At 40.2% G+C, this 27,516-nt stretch overlaps 3 protein-coding genes across 6 annotated transcripts; 1 reads left to right on the forward strand and 2 right to left on the reverse strand.

The window, feature by feature from the left end:
• Positions 1–864: 864 nt before the first annotated feature.
• Positions 865–12,444, reverse strand: LOC101160374 (ras-related protein Rab-15). Of its 4 annotated transcripts, none has more exons than XM_011491491.4 (8): positions 12,115–12,433; positions 4,847–4,907; positions 4,291–4,351; positions 3,869–3,946; positions 3,503–3,592; positions 2,142–2,207; positions 1,893–2,062; positions 891–1,707 (listed from the first exon to the last, which is right to left on the reverse strand). In XM_011491491.4, exons 1-7 carry the CDS (start codon positions 12,236–12,238, stop codon positions 1,901–1,903), a joined length of 642 nt encoding a protein of 213 aa, XP_011489793.1. In that variant the 5' UTR covers positions 12,239–12,433; the 3' UTR covers positions 891–1,707; positions 1,893–1,900. The 4 variants fall into 4 exon arrangements, with proteins under 4 accessions (XP_004083456.1, XP_011489793.1, XP_078799268.1 ...); XM_011491490.4 differs by having other exon boundaries at positions 1,569–1,707; positions 1,858–2,062; XM_004083408.5 differs by having other exon boundaries at positions 865–2,062; positions 12,115–12,444.
• A 1,098-nt stretch (positions 12,445–13,542) lies between these two features.
• fntb (farnesyltransferase, CAAX box, subunit beta) lies at positions 13,543–20,849 on the forward strand. Its single transcript, XM_004083407.5, has 12 exons — positions 13,543–13,985; positions 15,027–15,091; positions 16,488–16,560; positions 16,653–16,744; positions 17,176–17,322; positions 17,469–17,552; positions 18,283–18,369; positions 18,467–18,596; positions 18,740–18,872; positions 19,013–19,124; positions 19,202–19,316; positions 20,402–20,849. Exons 1-12 carry the CDS (start codon positions 13,887–13,889, stop codon positions 20,555–20,557), a joined length of 1,293 nt encoding a protein of 430 aa, XP_004083455.1. The 5' UTR covers positions 13,543–13,886; the 3' UTR covers positions 20,558–20,849.
• A 1,678-nt stretch (positions 20,850–22,527) lies between these two features.
• LOC101171877 (proline-rich nuclear receptor coactivator 1) lies at positions 22,528–26,534 on the reverse strand. The gene is made up of 2 exons (XM_004083541.5): positions 25,906–26,534; positions 22,528–24,290 (listed from the first exon to the last, which is right to left on the reverse strand). The coding sequence occupies exons 1-2, from the start codon at positions 26,224–26,226 to the stop codon at positions 23,835–23,837; spliced, it is 777 nt and encodes a 258-aa protein (XP_004083589.1). The 5' UTR covers positions 26,227–26,534; the 3' UTR covers positions 22,528–23,834.
• Between the last annotated feature and the right edge of the window lie 982 nt (positions 26,535–27,516).

A 27,516-nucleotide genomic window follows, 5' to 3' on the forward strand; every position in this document is an offset into this window, starting at 1 on the left:
GAACAACAACCTATTAAATTATTTCTGTTAGAAAGGGGAAAACAAAGCATTAATTCAAGAAAAAGAAAAAAAGCCCCCACACTAAAAGGGGAATGTTCTAACATCCGGATAACTGAGATGTGACCTTAGCTTCTCTGTCATAATGATGCTTATAGAAAAATCTGACTCGGACTGAACACTTTTACTACAATAACATTTCATTTTTTCCACATAGAAAACCAATACCTTTCCAGCAAAATTACTGTCAATGTTTGGCTCATTCAGAGTTTGCTTGTATTAAATACCAATGAACTCCTTGAGAACGGCCACAGACTCTAGGCGGATTAGACACAGTTTTTTCATATTTCATTAAAAAATATGGTAATTTCCGCTTTCCTGTCTATTTTGATTCCCAGTTGATGTTTGAGAAATGAGCTAGATTGTGGCAGAAGAACAATTTGAACTTGGACCGGACTTTGGACACGCCTGATTTCCCGGTTTGCAACAGCTGCTCTGTCAAATGTATCCGGTAAATCGAGCCTCATTTGGTTCTCCATCTTTTCAGTCTGCAGCCAGAGACTGGAGTGGTTTACAAAAATGGATGCTTTTCGTTCAAAAGAAATGTTTTGTTTTAAAAAAAAATACTGTTGTACTGCAGTTAAATGATATCAGACCTGTTATTGTGGATGTTTTTTGTTTGTTTCACATTTTCTGGTCCATGGAAAATAAGAAAATTGTTCTTAATCTGTCTTGTCTGGATATATAAAGGTAAAATAAACCTTTAGTAAGGTACTTCTGCCAGGTAGATCTCCAAATTTCACCCCAAAAAAAAGCACAACGCTTGCTTCTATCTGCAGGAATTTACTCATAAACATGTGACAACTGTTTTCAAGCAGTAGCATTTCGCATACATATCCAAAAAATACGTTTATTCCACAAATAAGTGAACAGATTCCAGAAAAACAACTGTGTTTTCTCTAGAGTTTACATCATACTGCCATTGACACACAGCACAGGTTAACACTTGCTTTCTTTCAGTATCTTTTTAGGCATATAAAGTTGGAAAAATGTACATTGTGTTCCTCTTATATATGATGGTCATTCTGTGTAAACCCTTCAAGAGGCAACTCTGGTCTAGTATGCTATTTTTGATTTCAGTCAAACGAGTAAAAACTTCACTGAAGTTGCTATCAGAGTTAAAAAAAAAAAAAAAAGCAGAGTATCACATGCAAAGATCCCAGTTGCCCCTCGGAGAAACTGCGAGGGGAAAATAACTCGACCTGGGGAGAAAGGACAGAAAAAACTAACAAAAATTTTCACAAAGTAAATACTTTACATGCGCCCCTCTATATTAGAAAAAAGGGTATCCAAGTGACCTTAATAATCTATAACGCTTTTATTATTTACAATGCAATACAGGCAGTTATCAATCCAGTTTCCACAGACAGAACATAGAAAAATACCTTCTGTTTTGCTACAGGGAACCTGAATAGTTTTGCCATATCTTCTTGCAGTGCCCCAGGCGGGGGCACATGACTGTTTACCAGCTGCAAATTGGTTTAAAGAAAACACAACAGTGGTCTAAAGGCAGCTGCAGTTACAACAGACACCAAGAGAAAGTGGAAAACACAGAATCGTCCTCAGAATGTGCTTTTTTTTTACGCTGTTTTGCAATGTAGGTGGTGCCCTCTTGTGGCCAAAACGTGGCACTGCTTTCAGACCATTGAGCTGAAACAAGAAAAAATTTAATCCATGAAAGAAACCAATTGTTAAATTAAAAAAATGCTTTTTTAATTAAGAGCCAAATCTTCAAGTACAAGTATCTGCATTAAACCAAATTTAATTTAAACATTCTTAAACTGAGAAAGTTCAACCAACCATCCACAAAATGCCATCACTATACCAAAACCCACTATTTTCCTTAACACCAGCATTGTTTTTGTTGGTCGCCAGCCGCTCCATCGCGGAGCCCCTCCTCCTCCTCCAGAGCGGCGAGGTTAAGCTCATCGTTGAGGGACATCCGGAGAAGGTCCAGGTCTTTCTTATTGGCTGCCAGGACTCGCTCAGCAAGCCGTGTAAAAGTCTGAAACAGAGGAAGAGGTGGAGTCATCCTTTCTTCTAACGTTCTATCGGGCCGTTTCTGCGTCTTCCTTTCACCTCACCTCTGTGATATTATGGTTGGTGAAGGCACTTGTCTCAAAGAAGTCCATCCCATAATTCTGAGCCAGCTGGAGCACAAAACAATTGGATTTATTGAAACTTTTTCTAAACATTTCAATTCAACCAAGTGCGATGAAAGGAACAGCTGATTCTGATCCGATTTAATGGAACTAAACAGTGAAGCTTTAATTCAAACATTTTTCCAGATTTGATGGGAAATTGAGATTTTGATGTAGCCAAAATGAAGATGTGAAATGTAGATGTTAATGATCCTTGTCTTCCGATTACCCCCAACTGTGCATTTGAGCGTCATTATTTATAGTCAGGGGGGCACAGGTGCTGTAAAAAAATAAAGTAAAATAAATAAAATTGCGCAGGATGAAAAGTAGCAGCATGCATGCAAAATTGTGTTTTTATGTCATTCATGGTTGAATATGGATGACATGTGGAGATAGTTATGCTGAAAATGTCATTTCTGAGTTTTTGTTTTTTCCCCGACTGTGAATCAGGAACAGACAAAATTATATGACGTGTTTAAGACGTAAAAAAAATGCCAGGTGAGGCACAAGCTCCCTGCTCCGCCCAAATCCAATGCGTCCATTTGCGGACAAATAGATCTATGTAGGTCTTCGTTTTCCCTCGTCTGAGCTCTGGATCAAAAGGGTACGGCTCCAAAATCGCTTTAATAATGTTAGGGGCTGAAAGCTATCAGGAGAGAATGTAGACGGACAGATGATGGGAAGTATGGGCAGGCTTACTCCACACCAACCAACCGTTTACCCCACAACTCTGAGGTGAATTTCTAATGAACTACTGCCGCTCAGCAGAAACTATGACAGCTTTCTTAATTTGGCCTAAAAACAGCATAATCCTACTTTAAAGGAACGTTTTGAAAATTGTTTTAAAAAAACGATCAGTGGGATTTTGAGATTTCCTGGAGGAAGACGGACTTTTTTTTTGCGGTGTTCCTCCACCCACCTCCACCTTCAAAGAAATTTGCGGCAAAGGAAGCGGCTGCAGGAGATCAACTGGCTGCAAACAGATGACGGATGTGGTGCAAGACACGCCAGGAAAATCTCACAAAAACGGCGCCTTTTCACACATAAAAACGTCAGCCATCCAGCTTTTGATAGACACAACCGAGTTATACAGTCATGTTTTTGAAAAATTAGAGTATATGTTAAATGATCCACGCATTATTCTATTTTGTTCCTACTGTGAGGTGGTCCTCCTTTGAGAACCAGGCCAAAAAATATGATGTGCATCCCTTTTTATAACCTAATATCTTCCATTCGCTAGGATTAATGATAAAAATCAGCGGTTCAGAGCTTGAATATTTGTGAATTTTGGCTCTTTGACTCACCTTGACTCCTTGCTCAGTGGCCACCTGCCTCTTGTCCACATCATCTGACTTGTTACCCACAAGGATCTTCTGGACCTTATCAGGAGCATACTGCAATATGTTCAGATTGAAATGTCAACTGAAGGCAGAGGGAAATGTTAACATGATTAAAATGATGAAGGAGATCCTCAGACGACACATTGAGACAGATTTAAAGAGGAAATTGTGTTCATAACGGCTAAATTATCGCTATAGGAATATTATATTCTATAATCATATATTTAGCTCTATAATCAAACCTAAAGCTCCGGTTCTGCACGCTCAGATCCGTCACTTTGAAATATCAGCAGAAGACGCCTCCCTTGTTGTTGTTTTTTCATGACTCACCTCGTCCACATCACTAGCCCACTTCATGATGTGCTGGAAAGATCGCTCACTGGTGATGTCATACACCAGAAAGATCCCCTGAAAAAGACACACATCCTCAGCCTTTTTTCCTGTAATTTTGGATCACATTTCAGCCTCTTCCTACACTGATATTTAACTGAAATTGGACCAGGATAGAAATATGTCTCCAAACATAAAAACGTCCCCTCCTGGAAAACTTCACATCCTTTGGAAAGGATGACTCTCCTCACACGCTGATCTTAATTGGAACAAGGACTGAGCCCGAGTTATTCTTGTAGCCGTAACGAATGTAACGTCAGAAACAGATTGGATTTGGATCGGTGGCGCTCCCGCCGGCAGCGTGACATTAACAGCGGGTGGGCGGGAGCAGAACCGGCGACGGAAGGCTCAGATTCAGCCACCTGTGCTCGTCTGTAGTACTGCTTGGTGATGGTCTGGTACCGCTCCTGGCCTGCAGTGTCCCTGGAAAACAGATATACATTTATGTTCTATTACTTAGATGCGTTCAAAACAAGTCTAAAAAAATTCTAATTTTTACTCGTTTGTCTTTAAAGCATTAACACTAATTTGCGCACCATCTCTGTATCAGATAAACACCATTTTATTATTTTTTATGCATAGAAAAATCCAGTAAAAATCAGATTTCTAATGCAAAAAATAAATAAATATTTGAATCTTTACTTTGTCGTCCTCCTCAACAACTTTAACAAGTATTTATCTTTTCAAAAAAATGAATAAATAAATACTTTTTTTTACTAAATTTGCCTCAAAAACATCAAAAATAAATGCCAATTGAGTGTAGAACGCTAAGAGACTGGTTCTTTTAGTATATTTGAATGTCCCTTCCTTTGCTGCAAACCTAATTTATATAGAAAAAAAAGAACCATCACAATTTATAGACATTAAAATAATAAAAAAACACAAACAGAAATGGAGGCTTTCCATTCATCTTCTCACCATATCTGAATGCGTACTTTGACTCCATCTATTACCAGCGTCTTCATTTTGAAGTCGACTCCTGCACGAGAGAAGATCTGGTTCAGATGTCTTCATAGCGACTGACCGGCTCAGTCACCAGCAAAACACAAACACACAATGGCGGTTTGTTAGGAAAACCAGACACAACTTTCAAAATAAAAGCATTAAATCACTAACTGCAGCCACGTCGGATTCACAGATACTTAAAAGGACAAATTTGTTTGTTTTTCCTCCAAAATGAGACTAATTCGATAGAAGAAGCACAGCCTCGGGGCCTCTGCTGCACCCTTTAATCACTTAGCTCTTGATCTGAATGAACCTGCCACCTGAAGCAGCGGGAATCACGCCGAGGACGATCGATCGGTTTGGATGGAGGGAAGAGGGGGGAGCTCACAAAAGCCTGCTACCCTGCACGGTGGGGGGGGGGGGGGGTTGTGATCATGAGGAGTGGGGCACAAAGGTGGAAGAGTTTTATTAACATAACTTAAAGAACTTCTGGATTGGAATTTTCCTCCAGGAAAGGTTTCCATGGCAACCAATCACAACCAACAGGGTGCAATTCCAACTCTGTGAGTCGACATCTGCGGCACACAGATGTATATATGTATATATATATATATATTTATATATATGTATATATATATATATATGTATATATATATATATACAGCCGGCTGGGTAGCTCGGTTGGTAAGGTGCAGGACTGTCATGCAGGAAACCCGGGTTCGATTCCCAGGGCGGAATGAACAATTAATGGCAATGAAAAATGGGGCAATTACCATGACAATGGAAATGGGTCAATTACCATAACAATAACGGGGAATTAACATCACCCAGTGAGGGTCCTTGGGCGAGACCCTTAACGCTACCGCCTACCTCACAACATGAGAGACAATGAACCACATGTCATGCCGGCTCAGACGTCGCCCGGCCAAACAAGGTCTGCGTCAGGTGCTGAGGGACCAGAGCACCCTGATGGAAAGTGGGCTACTGGAACAAGACGGAAATGGACTAGATGTGAGAACAAGGTTCTGTTAGAATGCTACTACTCAAGTAATCCCACCCAGAGGGGTTACATGCAGAGAATGTGGAATGAATGGATGCTTCGAAACCCACAATCAGGGCTAACTGCCAAACAACTGGTAGCCCAGTGCTCTAACATCCACAAACGGCAACGCCTATCACAACTTGAGATTGAAGCAATACAATACAATGCCACGGGAGAGCCAGAGCAACAGGTCAGAGACCCTGAGATTGGGTACACAGCCCCAACAACCACAATTACACTGAGCGAGGCAGCAACTGACCTGAAAGACAAGATCATGTCTACAATGAACACTAGGCAACCCCGACACCAGCTACAACGGTTAAGTGATGGACCGCCTGAAAGTCTACTGGAAACTGTGAATGAAGCATTGAGGGCAATTCCTACCACAACCATCACAGAAACCAATGAACTGGTTTACACTTCAGCAGCAGTGATCCTTGAGATGCTTGGCTATAAGAGCAACCATGGAAGAAAACAGTACCCACCATGGAAGCAACGGTTAGAGGCCAAAATCAAGGCAACTCGGAAGGATGTGAGTAAGCTGACAGAGGCTCAAAGAGGTACAATGAGAAAGCAAGTACCTAAGAGATACAGCCAGATGTCCATACCTGAAGCACTGGAAACTGCCAAACAAAGGCTCCTAGCCTTGAGCAGCCGCCTAAAGAGGTACACAAGAGACAATGAAGCCAGACGAATAAACAGGCTCTTCGCAACTCAACCTGCAAAAGTGTACGCTCAGTGGCAGGGTCAAAACAGCCGAGCAGACCCACCAAGGCTGGAAACTGAACAGTACTGGAAAAGTATGTGGGAGAAAGAGACAGCACATAACAGCAATGCCCAGTGGCTGGTCTCTCTGAGAAAAGAACATAGCAACCTCCCTGAACAGAATCCAGTAACCATCACAGTGGCTGACATCCAAGAAAGAGTCTCAGGTATGAAGAACTGGACAGCACCGGGCCCTGACATGATACATGCCTACTGGCTAAAGAAGCTTACCGCACTCCACGAGCGCCTGGCAGCACAAATGAACCAGCTGCTTAGGGATGGGACTCACCCCGAATGGCTAACGGAAGGGCGAACGATCCTGATCCAGAAGGATCCCTCAAAGGGTGCAATCCCATCCAACTACCGGCCAATAACCTGTCTGTCCACAACATGGAAGCTCATGTCAGGCATCATTGCAACCAAGATAAACAGGCACATGGATCAATTCATGAGTAACACACAGAAGGGCATTGTTAGAGACTCCAGAGGAGCCAAACACCAACTCCTGGTCGACAGAACAGTCGCCCAAGACTGCAAGTCACGACACACCAACCTGTGCACAGCCTGGATTGATTACAAGAAGGCCTATGACTCAATGCCACACACATGGATCACTGAATGCTTGGAGCTGTACAACATCAACAGGACTCTAAGAGCCTTCATAGGAAACTCGATGAAGCTGTGGAAAACCACCCTTGAAGCCAATGGGAAGCCACTTGCACAAGTGTCCATCAAATGTGGGATATACCAAGGTGATGCTCTGTCCCCACTGCTGTTCTGCATAGGTCTGAACCCCCTCAGCCAAATAATCAACAAGACTGGCTATGGATACCGACTCAGAAATGGGGCCAACATCAGTCACCTCCTCTACATGGATGACATCAAGCTATATGCTAAGAGCGAGCGTGACATTGACTCCCTGATCCACACCACCAGGATCTACAGTACTGACATTGGGATGTCATTCGGGCTCGAGAAATGCAGCCGGATGGTGACAAAGAGAGGCAAGGTAGTCCACACAGGAGGGGTCTCACTCCCAGAAGGAACAATAACAGACATCGAGGACAGTTACAAGTACCTTGGAATTCCCCAGGCAAATGGCAACCTGGAGCAGGCAACAAGGAAAGCTGCAACAGCTAAATACCTCCAACGAGTAAGGCAAGTCCTGAGAAGCCAGCTCAATGGCAAAAATAAGACCCGGGCAATAAACAGCTACGCACTGCCAGTTATCAGATACCCTGCAGGAATAATAAGATGGCCAAAGGAAGAGATACAGACCACGGATGTTAAAACACGAAAGCTCCTCACCATGCATGGAGGGTTCCATCCCAAATCCAGCACACTGAGACTGTATGCTAGCCGCAAGGAAGGAGGCCGAGGACTAGTGAGTGTAGAAGCCACTATCCAGGATGAAACATCCAAGATGCATGAGTACATCAAGCTCAAGGCCCCAAATGACAGTGTGCTCAGTGAATGTCTGAGGCAATGGAGAGCAGAGGACACAGTGCTGGAGGACAGATCCTCATGGAAGGACAAACCCCTGCATGGGATGTACCACCGGACCATAACTGAAGTGGCTGATATCAAGAAGTCCTACCAATGGCTAGAGAGGGCTGGCCTACAGGACAGTACTGAAGTGCTCATCCTGGCAGCTCAGGAACAAGCCCTGAGCACCAGAGCAATAGAGGCTCAGATCTACCACACCAGACAAGACCCAAGGTGTAGGCTGTGCAAAGAGGCCCCTGAAACAATCCAGCACATAACTGCAGGATGTAAGATGCTGGCAGGGAAAGCATACATGGAGCGCCACAATCAAGTGGCTGGAATAATATACAGGAACATGTGTGCAGAATATGAACTGGAAACCCCAAGGTCAAAATGGGAAACACCTCCGAAGGTGGTAGAGAATGAGAGGGCAAAGATCCTGTGGGACTTCCAGATCCAGACTGATAGGATGGTAATGGCAAACCAACCAGATATTGTAGTGGTGGATAAAGAACAGAGGAAAGCCGTTGTGGTGGATGTGGCAGTGCCAAGCGATGGGAACATCAGGAAGAAGGAACATGAGAAACTGGAGAAATACCAGGGACTCAGAGAAGAACTGGAGAAAGCCTGGAAAGTGAAGGTGACAGTGGTGCCTGTGGTAATTGGAGCACTCGGGGCAGTAACCCCCAAGCTGGAGGAGTGGCTACAACAGATACCTGGAAAGACCTCAGACCTCTCAGTCCAGAAAAGCGCAGTGCAAGGAACAGCTAAGATACTGCGCAGGACCCTCAAGCTCCCAGGCCTCTGGTAGAGGACCCGAGCTTGGAGGAGAAACCACCCGCGGAGGGTGAGAGGGGCGTTTTTTTTTTTTTTGTTGTTTTTTTATATATGTATATATATATAGTGATTTAATTAAATAAACACAGTGGCCAAATTTGACCCCATGACCCCCCATTTTTCTACTTCCACTCTCTCAAGTTTTCATTGTAGGATTTTGCGTGCACTGGGAACATTCATAAACCCCATTCAAATCATTAAAAGGCCCACTCCGCGTTTTCCAACAGTCTTTTAAAACTACTGTTGTTTTCAAGGACATAGTTTCTGCAGAACGGCAGGAGTTCATTAGATATTTACTTGTGAGCAGCCCCGCCCCCCGTTCCATCACCCATAACTGAGCTCTCTGTTTCCAGCCTCTCCCGCCAGCTTGGAGGAGGAAAGCCAAGACCCTCGTGGATCTGTTTGGTTGCAATTAGATGCATCGGAATGGAGCAGGGCAGGGAGCTTGTGGCTCCGCTCAGCGTATTTTTCTATGATCTTTGTCAAGTGGCACTTTTTCGTCTGCTCCTGATTCACAACGATTTGAATTAAAGAAATACTCAGAAATGGAATGTTCATCTCTTCTATCATCAGAAAAAGTCCACAAAAGAACATACTAAAACCCACCTTTCATCATTTTCATGGGTCTTTAAAGTATTTATGATGTACGCATTGGTAAAAAATATGATTCTTGACTTTCTGTATCCTGACAGCAAAAGCTTAAACAGCAGCAGGATGACAGCCTGACCTTCCAGATGAACGAGCGGCGGCTGGCCGAGCGCGTTACGGCAGACGTGACCATGAAGACAGCAGCTTATTGAGATGTGATGTAGAGGCGTGTGTCAGGCTGATATTTTGGAGGCAGCAAAGAGCTCCAAAAAGGAGTCGGGTTAATAGACCGCCGAGGCTGCGGCGAGCGAGGTTAAAGCTCCTGAACCAAAACGTAAATCACCTCAACAGCCCTCTAAAGACCAACAAACCGTGACCTGGGAAATAAAACAAGATCTCTCAACAAAAAGAGACTTAGCAGGTCAGATTTGGCACAAATCTGATTTAAACAGAAGACATTTGCAACAAAGGGGTCTGATTTTTTTAATTTTTGCAATTAGTTTAGTCAGTTTTTTTAAAAACTGAAATTAGAAAATAATGAATTAGATTGGAAATGCAGTCAAATATCAGAAAGTGCATCTTCAGACCCTTTTTTTTAGGTTTAGAAATAAATAAATGGCCATGAATTAATAATTGAACAGGTTGAAAATGATAACAAGAAATCTTTTGGATGTATAATTAGTTAATTACTGCAAAAGGATGAGTTAAAGTTCCAAGCAAAGATGAAAAATCATGACAAACATTTTATAAATGTTTATGGTGAAAAAGTGAATGAAATGAAACCTGGTTTTATTTAAAATAAAAGGTCTTGTCCTGGTTTTGCTCTGATATCTTATTCGGATTGCGCCCACCTGCAATGCTGGATGCAAAACTCTGAATATATCAAATGCTTGCGAGTACACAGCTATTTAAAAATACCTACTTTTACACCAAAGCATTAAAAAAACAGAGATATAGTCAGCATAACTATAAAGTTTCAGTTTTTTTCTGCTAAATGAGATCTAATGAATTATCTAGTGGAAAAGAAGATACATTTCTCTCAATTTCTGAGTTTTTTTTTATCCTTCTGCTCTGTGGTACGATGCAGGATGACGGTCTCTGCAGTTATTACCTAAGAACTTCAAAATAAAAGACATTTTTCTGATAGAATTAAAAGAAGGTTTGCAAACCTTTTGGGTAACAACTGGAAAAATCCTCTAAAACCTCGCAAAAGCATTAAAGAAAACACCCACACCCACTTTACATTTGATTACAATCGTGATACTGTTTTATTTTTTTTTACTTTTATGGGAATTTCAGCAATTGTTACACAGCCAAACTTTAGTTAAGAATTAAAGCAATGTTGGGGCCTTGCCACCCCCTCACTGGCTGAGCGGCTGCTACACACCCCTCACTCTCCCATTGTGCCTCTGGCACCCCGGTCAGAGCTGCACTTAAAAATTTATTCAAAAAAAACAAAAAAAACCAACACACTGTTTTCCAAATGGTGGCTTTTATGTTGGTTTGATCTCCATAGCAACCATGGTATTTTTTGGTCGCCTGGGGGTGACAAACAGGTATATGTAATTTTTTAGAAGATCTCCTAAAGTTCTTTTTTTGTATTTCCTTGGCAACGGAGGTTTATGTTAGCTACACCCACACTGCTAATATAGTCATATCATATGCAATATTATTTCATTCGGCTTGAGCCAGGAATTCACGTAAACACATTTTCACAATATTCCAGTAATAAAGGTGCGAACAACAAAGGAAATGCCACCTTTGTGAGCTTGCACACAAACATTTTCCCCCCCAAGTAGCTTCCTTGTGATGCTCAAGGAGTTAGGAGGATCCAAGTACGTGTTTAATTTTGTAAAAGGGACTTTTTTTTATTTTTAAAGAAAAATGTTGGGTGCTTTTGAATTTTAAGGAGAAGGAATTGCGAAAACAAAATCTTCCAAATCTAAGGGGCATTGAAAAGCTTGTGTTCTTTCTTCTTCTAGTTTTATAAAAACACAGATTTCAAAATAAAAGCAGAAAATACATTAACTTTTCAACTCCATATTTTGTGTTCTTTATTTTGTGTCAAATGACTGCCAACCTGATGGGCAGCGACATTTGACCCTGCACTGGTGAGTGGGTGTGTCTGTCCCATTTTGCTAATCCAGCCTGAGAAAAGCTGCTTTTACTCTGAAGAGTCAATAAACAAATGTAGGTGAGGCAGTTGCTCAAACATGGTGCAACACAAAACATTTTATTGACAAACCACCTGAAACTTAAAGTCCTGACATGGGTTTGAACTGGAATGCATACTGAGACTGTATTCAAATGAAAAAATTATGAGTATTGAGCATCTGTCCAAACAAATGTATCGATCAGAATTACAAGAAAATGCATTTATTTTTGTGGGGCCACAATTACATTTTGTTGGCTTAAAAAGAGAGAAGAATGGGATGTGAAGAATGCATGCATCAAAACACACATAATGGGTTATAAAAAAGAGAATAAATGAATAAATTTGGGGGTTGAAGGTGCAGAAGCTTACCGATAGTCGAGATGTGAGAAGGGTGAAATTCGTTGTCTGTGAATCGGCATAACAAACATGTTTTCCCGACCCCAGAGTCTCCGAGCAGCAGGAGTCGGAAGAGCACGTCGTACTGCTTAGCCATGCTTTTGTTTTGTTGATCGCAATGATGGATTTTTTTAGGTTCAGCTATTATTATTAATTTTATGAATCAAATATCGACAAAGGCTAACTGGGCAGTAAGTGGCCAAATCCCTTCCCGCCTCCTTCCCATGTCAGCAGAGGAACCCCATGAGGCCGCGGCTGAGCTCGGTCTCCTCCCGCGGTGCTGATGCTGCGGGGCCGGTCAGCACAACAAAACAGACGCGCTTCCAGTGGGTGCGGCGGAGAGCGCAGGCGAAGCGACGGGGGGAAGGTGCGCTTCCGCCGAGGATTTTCAGCATAAAACCGGAAAGTGTTTTATTGTCTTCAAAATTGGATTAAAAATTCACAATTAATTTGTCGATTTGAAAAAAAAAGGCAAAAGTAAATGCCGTTTCACAAGCTTTCTACAAAAAAAAAATAGAAAAAATTAATATCCTACATATATGAAAACTTAGACACAAAAAGTACATTTTAAAACATATTCACCGCTTTGTTGTGAACTTTTGTAAATATTGTCTTTAATGGTCACCTCTCTGTTCTTAAACAATGTTTTTATTATCAATTAATGTTTCTATTTGTTCCTCAATCTTCTGTCAGCTCTGGTGTTTGCTTTGTTTTACTTGTCCTATTCAAAATTTCCCATTGCTTTTGCATTGGAATGAGTCCATCATTAAACATTTGACATTTTCTCTGCTTTCTCTGCATAAAATGTGGGCCTCGTCATGAGGAATAACGGTCAAACAGCGTTCAGTGGTCTGCAATTATGCTTTTTTTAAAGCAAACTAATTAAGGCCTCTAAGTATACCTTACTTTGTTGACAATAGCCTATAGACTTGAAGTTTGACATTGCACAAAAATACCAGAAAACAAACGGTTTGTCTGCAATTAATATTTGTTTTTGAGGAAGTTTTCTTTTTTCCAATTTTGTTTATTAAAAAACATATTTCAAATGTGATTATGTTAAAAACTAGATTATATTACAATCTTCTATTTGTGTTTTACTACTGTTGCTTTATAATTAATGCTACAATTCAGAGTGCAGGACAATGGTACAAACTGTTTTAAGGCTTCAGAAAGGTAATATCTCCAAGTATCTGGATGGCTGAGGAAAAATAGGGGGAAAATGTGTGTTTTCATCAGTTCTATGTTTTGACAATATATTATAATTGAAGGAAAATAATCAAGTTTGCATCAGTTTAACAATTAGTCGCCACTTAACCACTTGAACAATATTAACATACGTATATTTCCCCACTTTTATTGTGAAAAATAATCTTAACAATGTACTGCTGGCTTGTCTCACTTGACCCAGAGAAACGGTGAAATCGTATGGTTTCTGTCTCCTCGTTGCTACTTTACCATAACACCGATGAAGAAAATAAATGCAAAGTTTGCAGCCACGCAGCCGGCACACACGCAACAACCAACAACCGGTTATGCAGCGGCGGCGAGCTGCAGTTTTTCCGCGATAACGATTTTGAAGAAGTTTGTCCATCAAGGCCCGCCGTAGTGCATCACCCGCAGCTGCCGCCCTTGCTTCCGGCCACTAGACAGGAAGCGTGTGGAGAGAAGTATCAAAACAAGGCATCTTCACTGACATTACTACTTCATTCCACGTTTTTCTGTTGCCGTCGGGTCCTGTCTTAACCATGGACGGCGTGTCGCCTGTTCTGAGGTCTTTTAGTGAACAACTGACCGCAGAAACGTTTATCGATGACGGGGTGGAGACAGTCACTTCAGTGGAGCAAGTAAGCCGCAAATTAGCTTAGTTAGCTTCTGTGGCTAACAAAGCTGATGAATCTGTGTCTGACTGTTTTAAAATAACTTTTTCTTTGCCAAAGTTGTTTGCTGCTGTCATGTTTTTGTAATAAAAACAGAATTAATAATTTAAAAAATTAACTTTTACAGTTGACCACATATATAGTATATGTGTATATTATATTTAGCTAGCATAAAAACCGTATTCGGATTAACTTCTTGTTATTGTAAAACTTTCAAGGCAACTATCAATATTTTTTTAAAGTCCATTTTTAATACAATGACTGGAGCAGTTTACTTAAGAGCGCTACTGCACACTAAATACTTAATAATAATAATAATAATAATAATAATAATAATAATGTTTTAACCCAATTTTAAGGTCAGAAGGACTACTAACGTCTTGTTTTTTTTATTAAAAAAGCAGAAACAAAAACATGACCAATTCAAGAATTGTGTTAAAGTAATTGACTACCCAAATATTTTAAGTGTATCTGTAATATATCTATTTTTCTGAATAAATTTTATTTTGAACTACCCTATTTAAAAAAAACAACAACAGATTTTATTATTTTCAACGTTTTAACAAAATTTCTATATTGTAAAACAAATGCTATGTTCAGTTTTCAAAAGGAGAATTTGCATCATCTGGTACATGTTTTGATGAGGATACCTGCTCATAAACATCCAGAGAATGTGAAAAGATTCACTTTGTTTGTTTGCTTTTAATATTACAATTAAATGCAGTTTTAGCTGATGGCAGAACCAAACAAAGAAGAGATGAATAGAAATGACTCTTTTTGGTATTTGTGTAATTATAGCTAATGATAGCAAATTATATATTTATTTTCTTTTTGATAGAATCAATTCAGAATAGATTATTTTTTTCCACATATTTACAAATAGAAGTCAGTGTTAAGATGCTCTTTTAGATGTCTGGATAATGACATGCCCATTTTTTGATTGACATTTTAATTTAATAAATTAATTTATCTTATTATTAATAACACAATCTATTCTTTTTTTCCTAGAAAAAGGTGGAGTCCAGCATTAAAGAAGTTATCAGTGTTTACAAACAAATTCATAGCTTACCTGAGTAAGTACACATTTTCTGGATAAGCTTTCCTTTTCACAGAGACAAATGAAACTTCTGGAGGCTGCTAAAAGCATTATCACTGTTAAGTCCAGATTGACCTGGTTGAAGCATTACGCGGGCTAAACTGTTGTCTTTTTTTTTTAAATATGAGAAGCAAAATGAAAGTTTTTGCCCTCTGATTCAGGTTACAGATAATTGTTTTTTATTATTTACATCCATTTGGCAGAAACCTAAGGTCAGCTAATTAACCTGCTAATTAACATCCAAATTCAGATTTTTATCTGATAGATATCGGCAAGTATTAACCCGCAGCTGTGCAGGTTTTTAAAAATATTTACTACATTTTTCACATCAAACATTTTTTTTATGCCATTTACCCCGTCCTTGCATTTGGAAACCTTTTTTTTTTTTGTTTGAGCGGTTTTTGTCTGCTTTTAATGATCCAAAATGACACCTGAAGGCATCATTTCTGAAAAGGAACTGAAGTTCCTGCAAGTACGGAGAATGGGCTCTTTAAATGTCAAAGTGTGTATACTTTACAGCAGATCTCTGCCAAATGATTCCTGTTTTGCTTTTTTCATGTGGCTTTGTGTGTGTTTCTGAGAAGTATGGCTCCGTGTCCACTGTTTTTCAATCAGGATGTGCTGGTGGTTGGCCTCACATAATTGCTGTTTCCATGCACTTTTCTTCACTACGTTGTTTGCCAAATGTCATCCTCGCCGCTATCAGCTGTCATCTCCTCTCAGTGGGATGACTCAGCTCATTTCTATGACAACTGTTCAGATTGGTTTCTACTGAAACTGCAGGTGGAGACGCTGCAGAATTCATGCTATTAGGCTCACATTTGTTTAGTTTTTTGCTTACATTTGTTGTTGTTCAGTCTGCTTTCTTTTCCTTTTTAAACTTTCTTTTTATCGTGTGTTTTCCAGTCATTATTATTTAAACACATGGAGAAACAGACACGAAAACAGTTTTATTTTATTTTATTTTTAGCTGTAAAAAACACCTGTTAGTTGAAGTAGGCCTCCGCAGATCATTTTTCCCATTTTTGTTGAAAGTGTATCTTTTTCTATTTAGTTTAGTGCATGTAAAGCATTCGTAACATAGTTCTGTTTCATTTTTATTCATTTGTTATTTGTTTTAGTCTTTGAATATAAATTTTGTTTTATACTTTTGCAAGTATTTGATTTATTAGATTTGGAGCTATATAAATTTAGTTTTATAAATGAATAAATATGCAGAAAAAAACACTTTTATCTGAAGGTGTTTGAGATTTTTTGTAAGTATCGAGCCTTTTTAATTAAACGGCAAAATTTGTTGAAGTTGTGACCTTTACTATTTTTTTCTGCTGCTTTTTTTGTTATTTTTTTAATCGTAACATTTTTTTCTCTTAAAGACCAACGTTGTTGCGGGATCAGCACTATCAATACCTCAAAAAGGGCTTACGTCACCTATCGGACGCCTACGAGGTGATCTCTCTCTTCACTGAATTGATGCTTACATAAATTCAAAGCATTCTAAGAAAACGTCTTGATTCCACTATTGCTGTGTGTTTGTGTAGTGTCTGGATGCCAGCAGACCGTGGCTTTGCTTCTGGATTCTTCACAGTCTGGAGTTGCTGGAGGAGCCTGTTCCTGCGACGGTCGCCTCAGAGTGAGTCACAAACAAAATCTGCACCTTCAGCCTCACCGCAGAAGCACTTCCAGGCTGAGTTCAATTCAACGTCACTTCAGAAACAGCATTAGTTTGACCTCTACTGCTACTTATTCATTAAATGTCCAGTTTTTACCCTGAGAATACACCTTTAGAAACCTCCAGAGACTTTTCTTGATCATTTTTATGCATAAAATCTGTTTAGTTTTGAAAGAAACGCACATCTGTTTCCTTCACAACCCAAATCACAAAAAAGAGTTTGATTCCTGTTCAGTTTAATGTATGATTCAATACAATTTGATTACATTTATTTTGTTTCTATTTTCCACTCAAAAATAATTTTATTTGGTTCAGATAAACAATATTGGAAGTTTAAAAAATAAAAATGAAATAAAACGTTTTTTGTGATAATGTCCCACTCCTCCCTCCAGCGTTTGTCAGTTCCTGGCTCGCTGTCAGAGCCCGACGGGCGGCTTCGCCGGCGGCCCGGGTCAGTACGCTCACCTGGCGCCGACCTACGCCGCGGTCAACGCTCTGTGCATCATCGGCACAGAGGAGGCCTACAGTGTTATAGACAGGTACGGTCATGATGGCGTTTCTGTCTGATTCGATCCTTTGAAATCTCTGCTCCGACCGAACTGGGATGGCGGGTTTTGTCCTCGGCTTCCTTCTGCATGGCTGCGTTTCTTTTTGATGTGCTGAGGATCTCCTTCCTTTCCTTTAGAGAGAAGCTGCTGGACTTCCTCTGGTCGCTGAAGCAGCCGGATGGCTCGTTTATGATGCACGTTGGAGGGGAAGTGGATGTCAGGTGAGAGGTCACATGATCCTGTTTTTTTCTCTCTTTGAGTTTCTATTCGTCTGCATTAATCCCAAATAAAAAACATGAAGGTGTTTTTTTCAGACAAACTCACTGATGAAAATTGTGTCATTGTGGCCTTTTTCTGACGATGGAGGACATCTATAAAGAAAATTAAGTGGAAAATCACATTTCTGAGTATGAATTTTATTTTTTCTTCTGAAGCAGGAACAAAACAAAAAAAAAAGTTTGAAAAAGAGCGTATGTGTGACGTAGAAAATACACAGAGCTGCCATTCTGATGCATCCACCTTTAGACGACTAGATCCACGTTCCTCTTAGTTTTCCTCGTCTGGCTCCAAACTGTGGCTAGACAGCTCCAATGTTGCTGTTAGCTGGTGAGGGAGCACGCAAGCAGATGGGTGATGACTGAGGGGGCTGTGAGCAGAAGTGAGGTCCATGCTGTTTGACGGTGTTTTCAAATAAATAGGCTGAACCGCTGTGTACTTCACCCTCTCTGAGGCTGTTTGTATTTGTACTGTGTTTGGGGCAAAATGATGGGTGACTTACTAATTAAATCGTTACATGTGGCTTGTAGACAGGTGTGGCTTGTGTGTACCAAATGACTTATCCTTTACAAATTGGGGGGTGCGGCTTGTACTCGGGTGCGCTCTGAAGCCTGGAAAATACGGTAGTTTTTTTTCTGCCTAAGACTGATGTTTCGTCTACATTTCTGTTTGTAGAAGTGCCTACTGTGCGGCGTCTGTGGCATCACTTACAAACATCCTAACCCCCAAACTGTTTGAAGATACCACCAACTGGATCCTCAGGTACATCAGCAACAGCAGGAAAAGCTACATTTGTTCCCCTTTTTTTTATTATTTCTTGTTGTGAGGAGTTTTTTTGTGGTTGTCTTTTGTGCTGCAGGTGTCAGAACTGGGAAGGTGGTCTCAGTGGAGTTCCGGGCCTGGAGGCCCACGGCGGTTACACCTTCTGCGGCACCGCTGCACTCGTCATCCTGGGAAACGAACACATGCTGGATCTGAAAGCCCTACTGGTGAGCCAACCCTCCTTTTTCATGTGAACTGGGCCTTTTGGACCACAAAAGGAGCCCGAACCGGACAAACACAGAATGTACGCGACTGCAGGACCCCCTCTCACCTGTAGGGGGCGTTGAGTTTGTGAGTGTTGTCTCCGCAGAGGTGGGTGGTCAGCAGGCAAATGCGCTTCGAAGGAGGGTTTCAGGGCCGCTGTAATAAGCTGGTGGACGGCTGTTACTCTTTCTGGCAAGCTGGAGTCTTGCCTCTGCTCCACAGAGCCTTATTCAAAGAGGGTGAGGATGCTTTGCTTAACAAAAACGTGACGCATTTCTCCATAAATGATTTCAGTTTTTCTTCTTTTTCAGTCTGGATTATTTAAAGCATTATTGACAAAGAATATACAATAGATGATGGGATGCGTTTTTCTTTGTAGGAGAGTCTGAATTGAGTCGGAACCAGTGGATGTTTGAGCAGAAGGCCTTGCAGGAGTACATCCTCCTGTGCTGTCAGAACCCCACAGGGGGTCTGCTGGATAAGCCCGGAAAGTCGGTATCTGCCCTCGGACCGTCTTTGTGAAATCAGACGACGCCTTTCATTCTGTGTTCTGACTCTTTGTGGTCAGGTCCAGAGACTTTTACCACACCTGCTACTGCCTGAGCGGCCTCGCCGTAGCACAGCACTTCGGAAACCTGGACCATCATCAGGAGATCATCCTGGGCAAGGAGGAGAACCGACTGGTGAGGGAATTTCCAACCCGACTATTTCATGTTCTTCTACTTCATCTGCAAGTTTGAAGCTCTAAATAAAACCCTTAAAGTCCCACCCTGATCCTCTTTTAAGCCATTTTCAAAGTGTTTAGTTATGATGATGCCGTTTTTAGGCAAAATCAAAAAGCCTGCGTTGTTTTCTAGGACTTAGACTGTGTCCAAATTCCCTCCCTAATCCCGAACTACTATGTGGGAATATGACATCACTGAATTCACTAAGTGAAAACCTAATTAATATGAGCATTTTTGCAACGATCATTTATAAATACAAAGATGAAAACGTTCATATTTTATTGAAAAAATACATTTAAATAAATGAAGTGAGCATCGATGCACACCGGTTTTTCACAGACTTCTGAAAAATTTCTAGAGCACTCTATTTTGGAATTGTAGATTCAGACAGCACTACAAAATACCTAACTCACTATTTAGTGCACTAATGAGTAGTGAAGAAAAATTTGGACATAAGCCATAGTTTCTGCAGAGCGGCAGGAGTTCATTGATTAAAGAAAAACTCAGAAATGAAGTTTTGAGCTTAATTGTCTTCACATATGTGAAGAAAACATTTTTAAACACAATTTTAAAATGGACTAAACAAAAACAAAAGAAAGGAGGGAACCTAAAGAAGCAGAAATGATAGAAAATGACTCAGAAGAATTCATTATTGAAGTAGACTAAATGACTCTTTTGAAGCACAAATCTGATAGAATAATTAGAAAAAGTTGAGAAGATGACGAATCTGTGACTTTAAAACCTGTCATTTAAATTGAAATGTTACCCGCTGGACCTCTAATGTCCGGTTTGGTTCGGAATTATCTTTTTTTATTATGATTGCAAGCTGCAATTTTTTTTTTTTTTTTGCAAGTTTTAATAATCAATGTATTCAGTAAAATGTGTTTAAATAAATATTCATTAACTGGTCAAATGTTTTTAGTGCAAAGAAAAAACAAGAGAACAAAAACACTATTAGAAAAAGATTTCTGATGTTCTCATCAGAGGGTTGGAAGAACGTGGAAGAACGTGTTCACGGTTCTAAACCCGCTCTGCTTTTTCAGGCGCCGACTCATCCGGTCTACAACATTTGTCCGGAGAAGGTCGCCGGGGCTTTGGAACACTTCCTCAAGCTGCCTATTCCAGATGACAGCAGACACGTGGGGGGGTTCACCGGCATCAAGCCGCCCGCCGCCGCCGCCGCCCCCCCCCTCCCATGAGCCTCAGTCGTAGTTCGACCTCAGCAGAAGCCTCACTGTGATGGAAAATCAGCTGCTCATGAGTGTCGGGCTCACCCAGAGAGCGGCGATGTGGGCTACAGTGAGCTAAAGTGAGCTGCCATGAGGACCAGCAGCAGAGCAGAGCAGCCACAGACCTTTACAGGAGGAGTTAGTGCGTTAAAAACGGCAATAGTTAAACCTTTTGGCTGAACTCTTGCTTTCAACAGTTTCAGCTGCTCTAAGTGTTTCTTTATTAGCAATGGAAGAAATAAACCTTTGTACTTTGCAGCAACTTTCTGAGCTCGTCTTCTGTTTTTATGCATTAAAACTACATTTAGCAAACGTGGACAAATGAGTTTGTGGACTTTCTGGAGCTTCAGCTGAAATATTTCAATTCTAATTTTAGAGGCTGAAAGCGATCGTTTGTGTCTTTTCAGAGCCAGTCTGTCCATTTTTAACATGTCAATAGAAAAATCAAGTTGTAAACAAGAAAGGACAAAAAAAATTGAAGAGTTTGTATGAATTATCCCTTGTGCTATCTTAGATGACCCCCCCCCCCTTACATTGACATGTTCTCCCTACCATGATGAAGGTGGATAAAGGTGGAAAGATTTCATGTAGATTTCATGGACACCAGTGAAGATCACAAATCATTGAAGAAAAAAGGTTCAGAGCACTGTCTAGTGGGTCTAGATGACCCAACTCCCAATGTTAAAGTGCCTAGGAGGATAGCACAAGGGTTACAGTGGGTCAACTGAAACTTTCAAAGTGTTTTTCTTCTGATTGTCTTCAAACTTAGGTTGCATAAATCACCTGTAGTTCCTGTTTTTGTTTTTTCTGAAGCAAAAAAAAACAAAACACCCCGACCCGTTTGTCCAAACTTAGCCTGACTCTAGACAGCCGATGCAGGCTTGGATCGGTTCCGTCTTCAAAACAAAACACTCTGGAAGCCAGCAGGGTGTCGCTCCACGCATCAATCATCCACACGTCAAATATCTGCACCTTCCTCAATGTGCAGCTTCAAGCTCAGGAAGATAAAATGGAGAGGACAGAAAAGATCTTTGTTTTCTCAAAGAAGGGACATTTCTAGCAAGAGAGTTTAACCTGGACAGACTTTCTGAAAAATCTATTATGACAAATCATCAAGGTCCCAGACCATCACACTACCACCACTATGGACTATGGTAGTAAATGCTGTCATGGAGTTTATTTTTGGCCAAGACAAATGTTTCAGTTCTTCTGATTTATAAATTCAAACGACAGATTAGGACTTTCACGATGCAGCAACAAGTTGTAACCCTTGTGCTATCCTAGGCACTTTAACATTGGGAGATGGGTCATCTAGACCCACTAGACAGTGCTCTGAACCTTTTTTCTTCGATGATTTTTGATCTTCACTGGTGTCCATGGATTACATGAAATCTTTCCACCTTTGTCATGGTAGGGAGAACACGTCAATGTAAGGGTGGGGTCATCTAAGATAGCACAAGGGTTACAGATACCACAACTGCCTCTAATCTGTGCCCCCTAACATGAATGGTTAATAAAACGACCTACGTTTTTATTCAATTGTACTTATTGCAACTGGCACCAGATAGTCAGAAAGGTAAAAGAAATCTGAAAGTAGTTTCTAATGTTGTCCACTAGGGGGAGCCAATTGATCAAATATGGTAAAAAAGGTAGGTTAAATGAGGATTTGTCTGTCATTTTCAGCTTTTAGCCATTAGAACAGCTATTTATAACTATAAATATGAATGAAAAAGCAAATTCAGGTGCTGTAAGGACTTTACAGCAAGTTTGGAGTAATTGTATTATTTATCAATGATCTTAGGCTGTTTTTACTTGTGAAAAAAAGTCTTTTTTGCTGTTCTTAAAAATATTTTTAAATGAAACAAAGCTATCATATGAATTAAAATAGAACCAAATAAACGTTTGTGAAACATGTTCATCAACTGACATGAACAAAGCGGTAAAGGTATCCAATTATTTATTCTTAATTTAAATATGAAATTCTGTGTGAAGCTTTTTTTCTTCCAAAATGATGCTTTTTAAAGAAAACGATTGTGAAACACTGCAATAAAACGTAAAGCGTCTGTTATGTTCGTACAATTTTCCATTCAACTGATGTCACAAAACAGACCTAACAGCTGCCTGCGTGCATCACTCACACGATAAGTCTTACAATAAATGACATCCAAAACAAAAATAAAACATAATATAACACCAACATGAAGCGTTAAAGTACAAGACAGTTCACAAACCATTAACATGACCTTAAAAATGAGTCCCCTTTGTCGTATAAAAGGTAGGAGTCAAGCTGTGCTCATTGAAGCAGGAACTGCTGTGGGAAACAAGTTTTGAATCAAACAAAAACAACTACCAAATGTTTTTAATAGGAAAAGGTGAGATTGAATGAAGTGATTCAAAATTTTTGACAAAGCTCGAAGAATTTCCCGCTGAATCACTTGGATGTGCAAAACACGACATCTACGGTTTGCTTTGCAGCTGTTTGAGTTCGATCTCCACAGCTTGGAGTGAAATCTGTTCATCAGAGGAAAAGGTTGCAGGAAAAAAGAACCGCCGCTGATTAGTTTGTCTTGTCCTCCCCTCAGTGCAAAACAAGGCCAGGACAGTCCCACCGTCTAAATCCACGTTTCACCTGCTCAGGGGCCGATTTGATTTGTGAGATGTCCCCTCCTGGAGCCCCTCCGAATGGGAATTCCTCAAGTTTCTGGCACTTTTTGTTTCTGTGCAAATGCAAAAACAAAAATCCCATAGTCCCTCACAGGAGGAGCAGCGAAAAAGTGCCTCTTTTTTTAAATCTAATTTGGAAAGTCATCAGTAACAAAACTAGAATCTCTGTTAAAATAATAGTGATTATATAAAAACACAAATGTTTACATGATGTACATTTACTCTTCAAAAACACACGGCTGTCTTTAAAAAAACCTTAAAATTGCCATCATTAGTTTGTAAACATTCAACTCTGTGTTGCTGCTTCCAATCTTCTGATTTGTCTTTCTTTCAGACAGCCTTGTTGGTGAGTTTGCAGCAGCAGCAGCAGCAGCTGCAGCAGCAGCAGCTGCAGCAGCAGCAGCTGCAGCAGCAGCAGCTGCAGCAGCAGCAGCAGCAGCAGCAACACAGTGTTTACTGATGCAGGCAGCATGTTGTCAGACGGGACACTGGAAAAGAGTTCAGACTCTGGACATAATATTGCAGTGTTTACAAGACACGTTTTCCGATTCCATCCAATGTCAACCACATTTACGGCTAATCCTTAATCCTGGACCTTGAGGAGGGACTTTAAGTGAACGGTCATCTGCTCCTGGCTTTGGCTGCTCTGCTGTGGCTCCTTTTGTCCAAACCAGTGACTGGGGGGTTTGGGTAAGACGCTGGGCGAGGGCGGCTCGCTGAATTTGGCGCCGGCGTAGATCTTCTCTCCATCTTTGAGGTTTTCTGATGGAGCTTCAGCAGGAGGGTTGAGGATCTTTACATCGCTTGAGGTGTGGAGGGGTTTCTTTAGCTCGCGGCTCTGAGGCTGCTGGGAAAACAGGGATTTCTTGGGATGTCGGGCGTCGTTCTTCTTTGCGCAGGGCGACGTGGTGGGCGTTTGGCTTTGCTTGGGTTTATGGGTGTGGTGGACAGTCTGGTCATGTTTGGACAGACTGCGAGAAGGCTGGGGTCCAGATTGGACGTTCCCTCGCTCCAATCTGCCACTTTTGGGTTTTAGGAGCTACAAAAAAAAAAAGCATTGAATTAAAAGAAGTGCAGAATAATTGGTGCAGGTTGCATGAACATTAAAAAAAAAAACTTTATTTCATCCATATCTCTCTTATTGCAATATGGAATGGGCGAGTACAGCTCCTACTTTTTTTTAATTAAATATTTACTTTTGCAAAATACATTTTGTATTATTATACTTTAAATATTTACTACACAAATATTTATCAACTACATAGTAAGAAACAATATAGGATTTTTTTTATAATAAAAGCTCTTATAAGACCAGAAAAGGCAGAATATTTCATCTTTTATTTATTAAACACAAATCCACAAAGATTTTAAATTAATTGGATTATTTCAACAATATTTAGAAGGGAAAAAAAAAGACTTAAAAAATGTTGATCTGTAGATTTGAGGTATAGATTTGTTTATAATGTATCAGTCAGTATTAATGAACAATAGAGAATTATGTGTGTAGATCAATATTATTATTTTTAAGTAGAACATTGTCTATTAAGCTAAACTTCATGATAATTATTTACTTTTAATCTTCGATTTAGTTTCAATGTAAAAAGCAAAAACATTTGTCTTTCTGTGAAATTCTACTGGTGTGGAAAAACCCCGACATCACATCATCTTACCGTCTGTTTTGATCGACCTTGTTGTAACAAGAATGTTAAAATAAATCAATTACCAATACGCAATTCTAAAGAAAACAACATACAGGAAAGAAAAGTTTCCACTATAACAGGTCTGAGTTGTGAGCGGGACTGAAACTGTCCCTACTTGCCAACACCCATTTGTTTACACGCTATCCCGCTAGTTTACAGTCCCTCACGCCCCCCCAATAGAACATCACCGTTGCAAGCAATATTGGCGGTTTCCAGATGGATCCAGCTCAGACGAGGGTAAAGGAGACGTTCACGGATCTATTTGTCTGCAAGCGGATGCATCAGAATGGAGCTCAGCACATTTTTTATGTTACAAATCTTTCTTTTCCAGAGGGGATCTTAAAAGTACCATTAAGGAAAAACTAAGCTTTTCTCATCAAATGCATTTTCATTCATGGTTTAACATGCCAAATAATTCATAATTAGCAGGATTGTATCAATTTAGGCAAAAGGTTTTTACTGCAACATATTGCCACAAAGTTAGTTGGATCTATTAAGTATTAATTTATGTACTATTATGGAATCGATTCATGTTAGAGATGAAGATAAACACCTCTCGTTTTTAGCAAAAAATAACTAAGTCTAATAACTGAGGTGTGTAGCACCTTTCATGCACAGAACAGTCAAAGTGCGCCATTATTATTGTTTGTTTGTTTTTTTGTTGCAGTTTCCTTATTACACTGCTACTGAGTGCAACTTCCCAGCATGGCTCAACAGGCCCAATGAGGAAGTAGAGCAGACCTGCACAAACTGGGGGTTGTTTCTGCGTCACTGCAAAACTCCAAAAGAAACTCAAAGCAACAGCTGGGCCAACGTAAAAAAGAAGTTTCTACAAGAATAAGTGGGGGAAATGGTTATAAGTGGGTCAAATGAAACCGTAACTTTTAGGAAGTTGACGAGATTTGAAGCTACCGGAAGCGCTGCACAGTTCTTTAACTTGTATTTTGAGGTTACCTCTTTTTTGGTTCCTTGTTTGACATGATGAGGAATATGAGAACCGACAGGAAGACTGATTTCAGACGGAGAGGAGCCCGTCGTGGCGCTGCTGTTGTGGTGGTTGTCGGAAAGCGGGACGCTCGAGCAGTTCCTCGGGGGTTTGTGGTGATGCAGCGGCGCCGCGGTCCGCAGCTTCCAGCCTCCCCTCTTCAGCAGCGCCTCTTTTGTTTTACTTCCAGCATTCATCCGATCGGTGCCGAAAATGAACGCGTGGGGTTTGCTGTTCTCGACGTCAACGATGGCGGCGGCGTCGCCGAGTGTAGGAGATCCATCCAACATCTCTTGGCGGTGGATGAAACATAAACAACTCGTCTGCCAATTTTCGAACCGCTAAGCTAACGACGTCACAAGCTAACTCTCTTAGCTAGGCGTTAGCTGAACAGCTAAACACACAACCTGAGCCACAAGAAAAAGTAATAAATATATTTCAACGAAACAGTTAACGACAAGGTATATCACTTTAAATTTTAAAATCACTCCTACAGTTGTAAAATTGCGGCGTCGCGTCGTTGTTTGCTTCCTCTGAAAGAAGCAGTTGTAGCTTAGTAAAACGTCACTTCCGGTGTTGTGCCATCAACGATCTGTCCTTCATAAACAAATTATTTTAAGATAAAAATTCACGTTAGTCACGTAGCAGGTATTTATTTTATAATATTATCATATTATAATGACAAAGATTTGACTAGTTAAAAGTAAAAGCTTACGTTTTTAAGTTACGTTTTTAAAGTTAGTCATGCTTTTATTTTTAAAAAAACACTTAGAAGTATTAATTTGAACAAATTATTTAAAAAAAAATGCTATTTCAGTGAAATAATAAAAGAAACATAAAAAACAAATCTAAACTATATTGAACATGAGCAAATCAAAACCTAAAGGCTTTTGATTTACTTTCAAGTCCACAAAATTCAGATAATCAACACAATGTAACAAAACAGGGTTATTGCCAGGTAAGCCATTAATCAGAGAATATCTAACATATTGCTCTCCCTACCTCACCCACTGTACTGAAGATTGGGAGTATAATTACAATTTTACATTACATCCATTATACATATTTCTCTGCAGAGGGAAGATTGTCTCATAAACCTGGCCAGGGTGGCCCATTCCCCAAGCTTAGATTAATACTATATTGTATCACCATTGCTAAAAATTTAAATATGCACACACAATACCAGTTAAATCAGGAAATATCAAATATCTAGGTATCAATTTTTCCCCCAAACTATCAGAACTGGTGCAGCTAAACTACACCCCATTACTGAAAAACATACAGGACGATCTAACACGCTGGACCAACCTGCCTCTGTCCCTTATGGGCAAGGTAGCCACAGTAAAAATGAAAATCGTACCCAAAGTTAATTATCTCTTCTCAATGATTCCCACACAACCGCCATTAAAATGGTTCAAAACATTAGACTCATCCATATCAAGCTTTTTATGGAACAATAAACCTGCAAGAATTAGTCTAAAAACTTTAAAATCTGCAAAAAGCTGTGGAGGATTAGAATTACCTAACTTCCACAATTACTTTCTTGCAAATAGATTGCAATACATCTTAATATGGTTAAA

Source organism: Oryzias latipes, chromosome 24, assembly GCF_053564925.1.
Source record: "Oryzias latipes strain Hd-rR chromosome 24, Olatipes_Hd-rR_3.1".
In the NCBI taxonomy this organism is placed as follows: Eukaryota; Metazoa; Chordata; class Actinopteri; order Beloniformes; family Adrianichthyidae; genus Oryzias; species Oryzias latipes.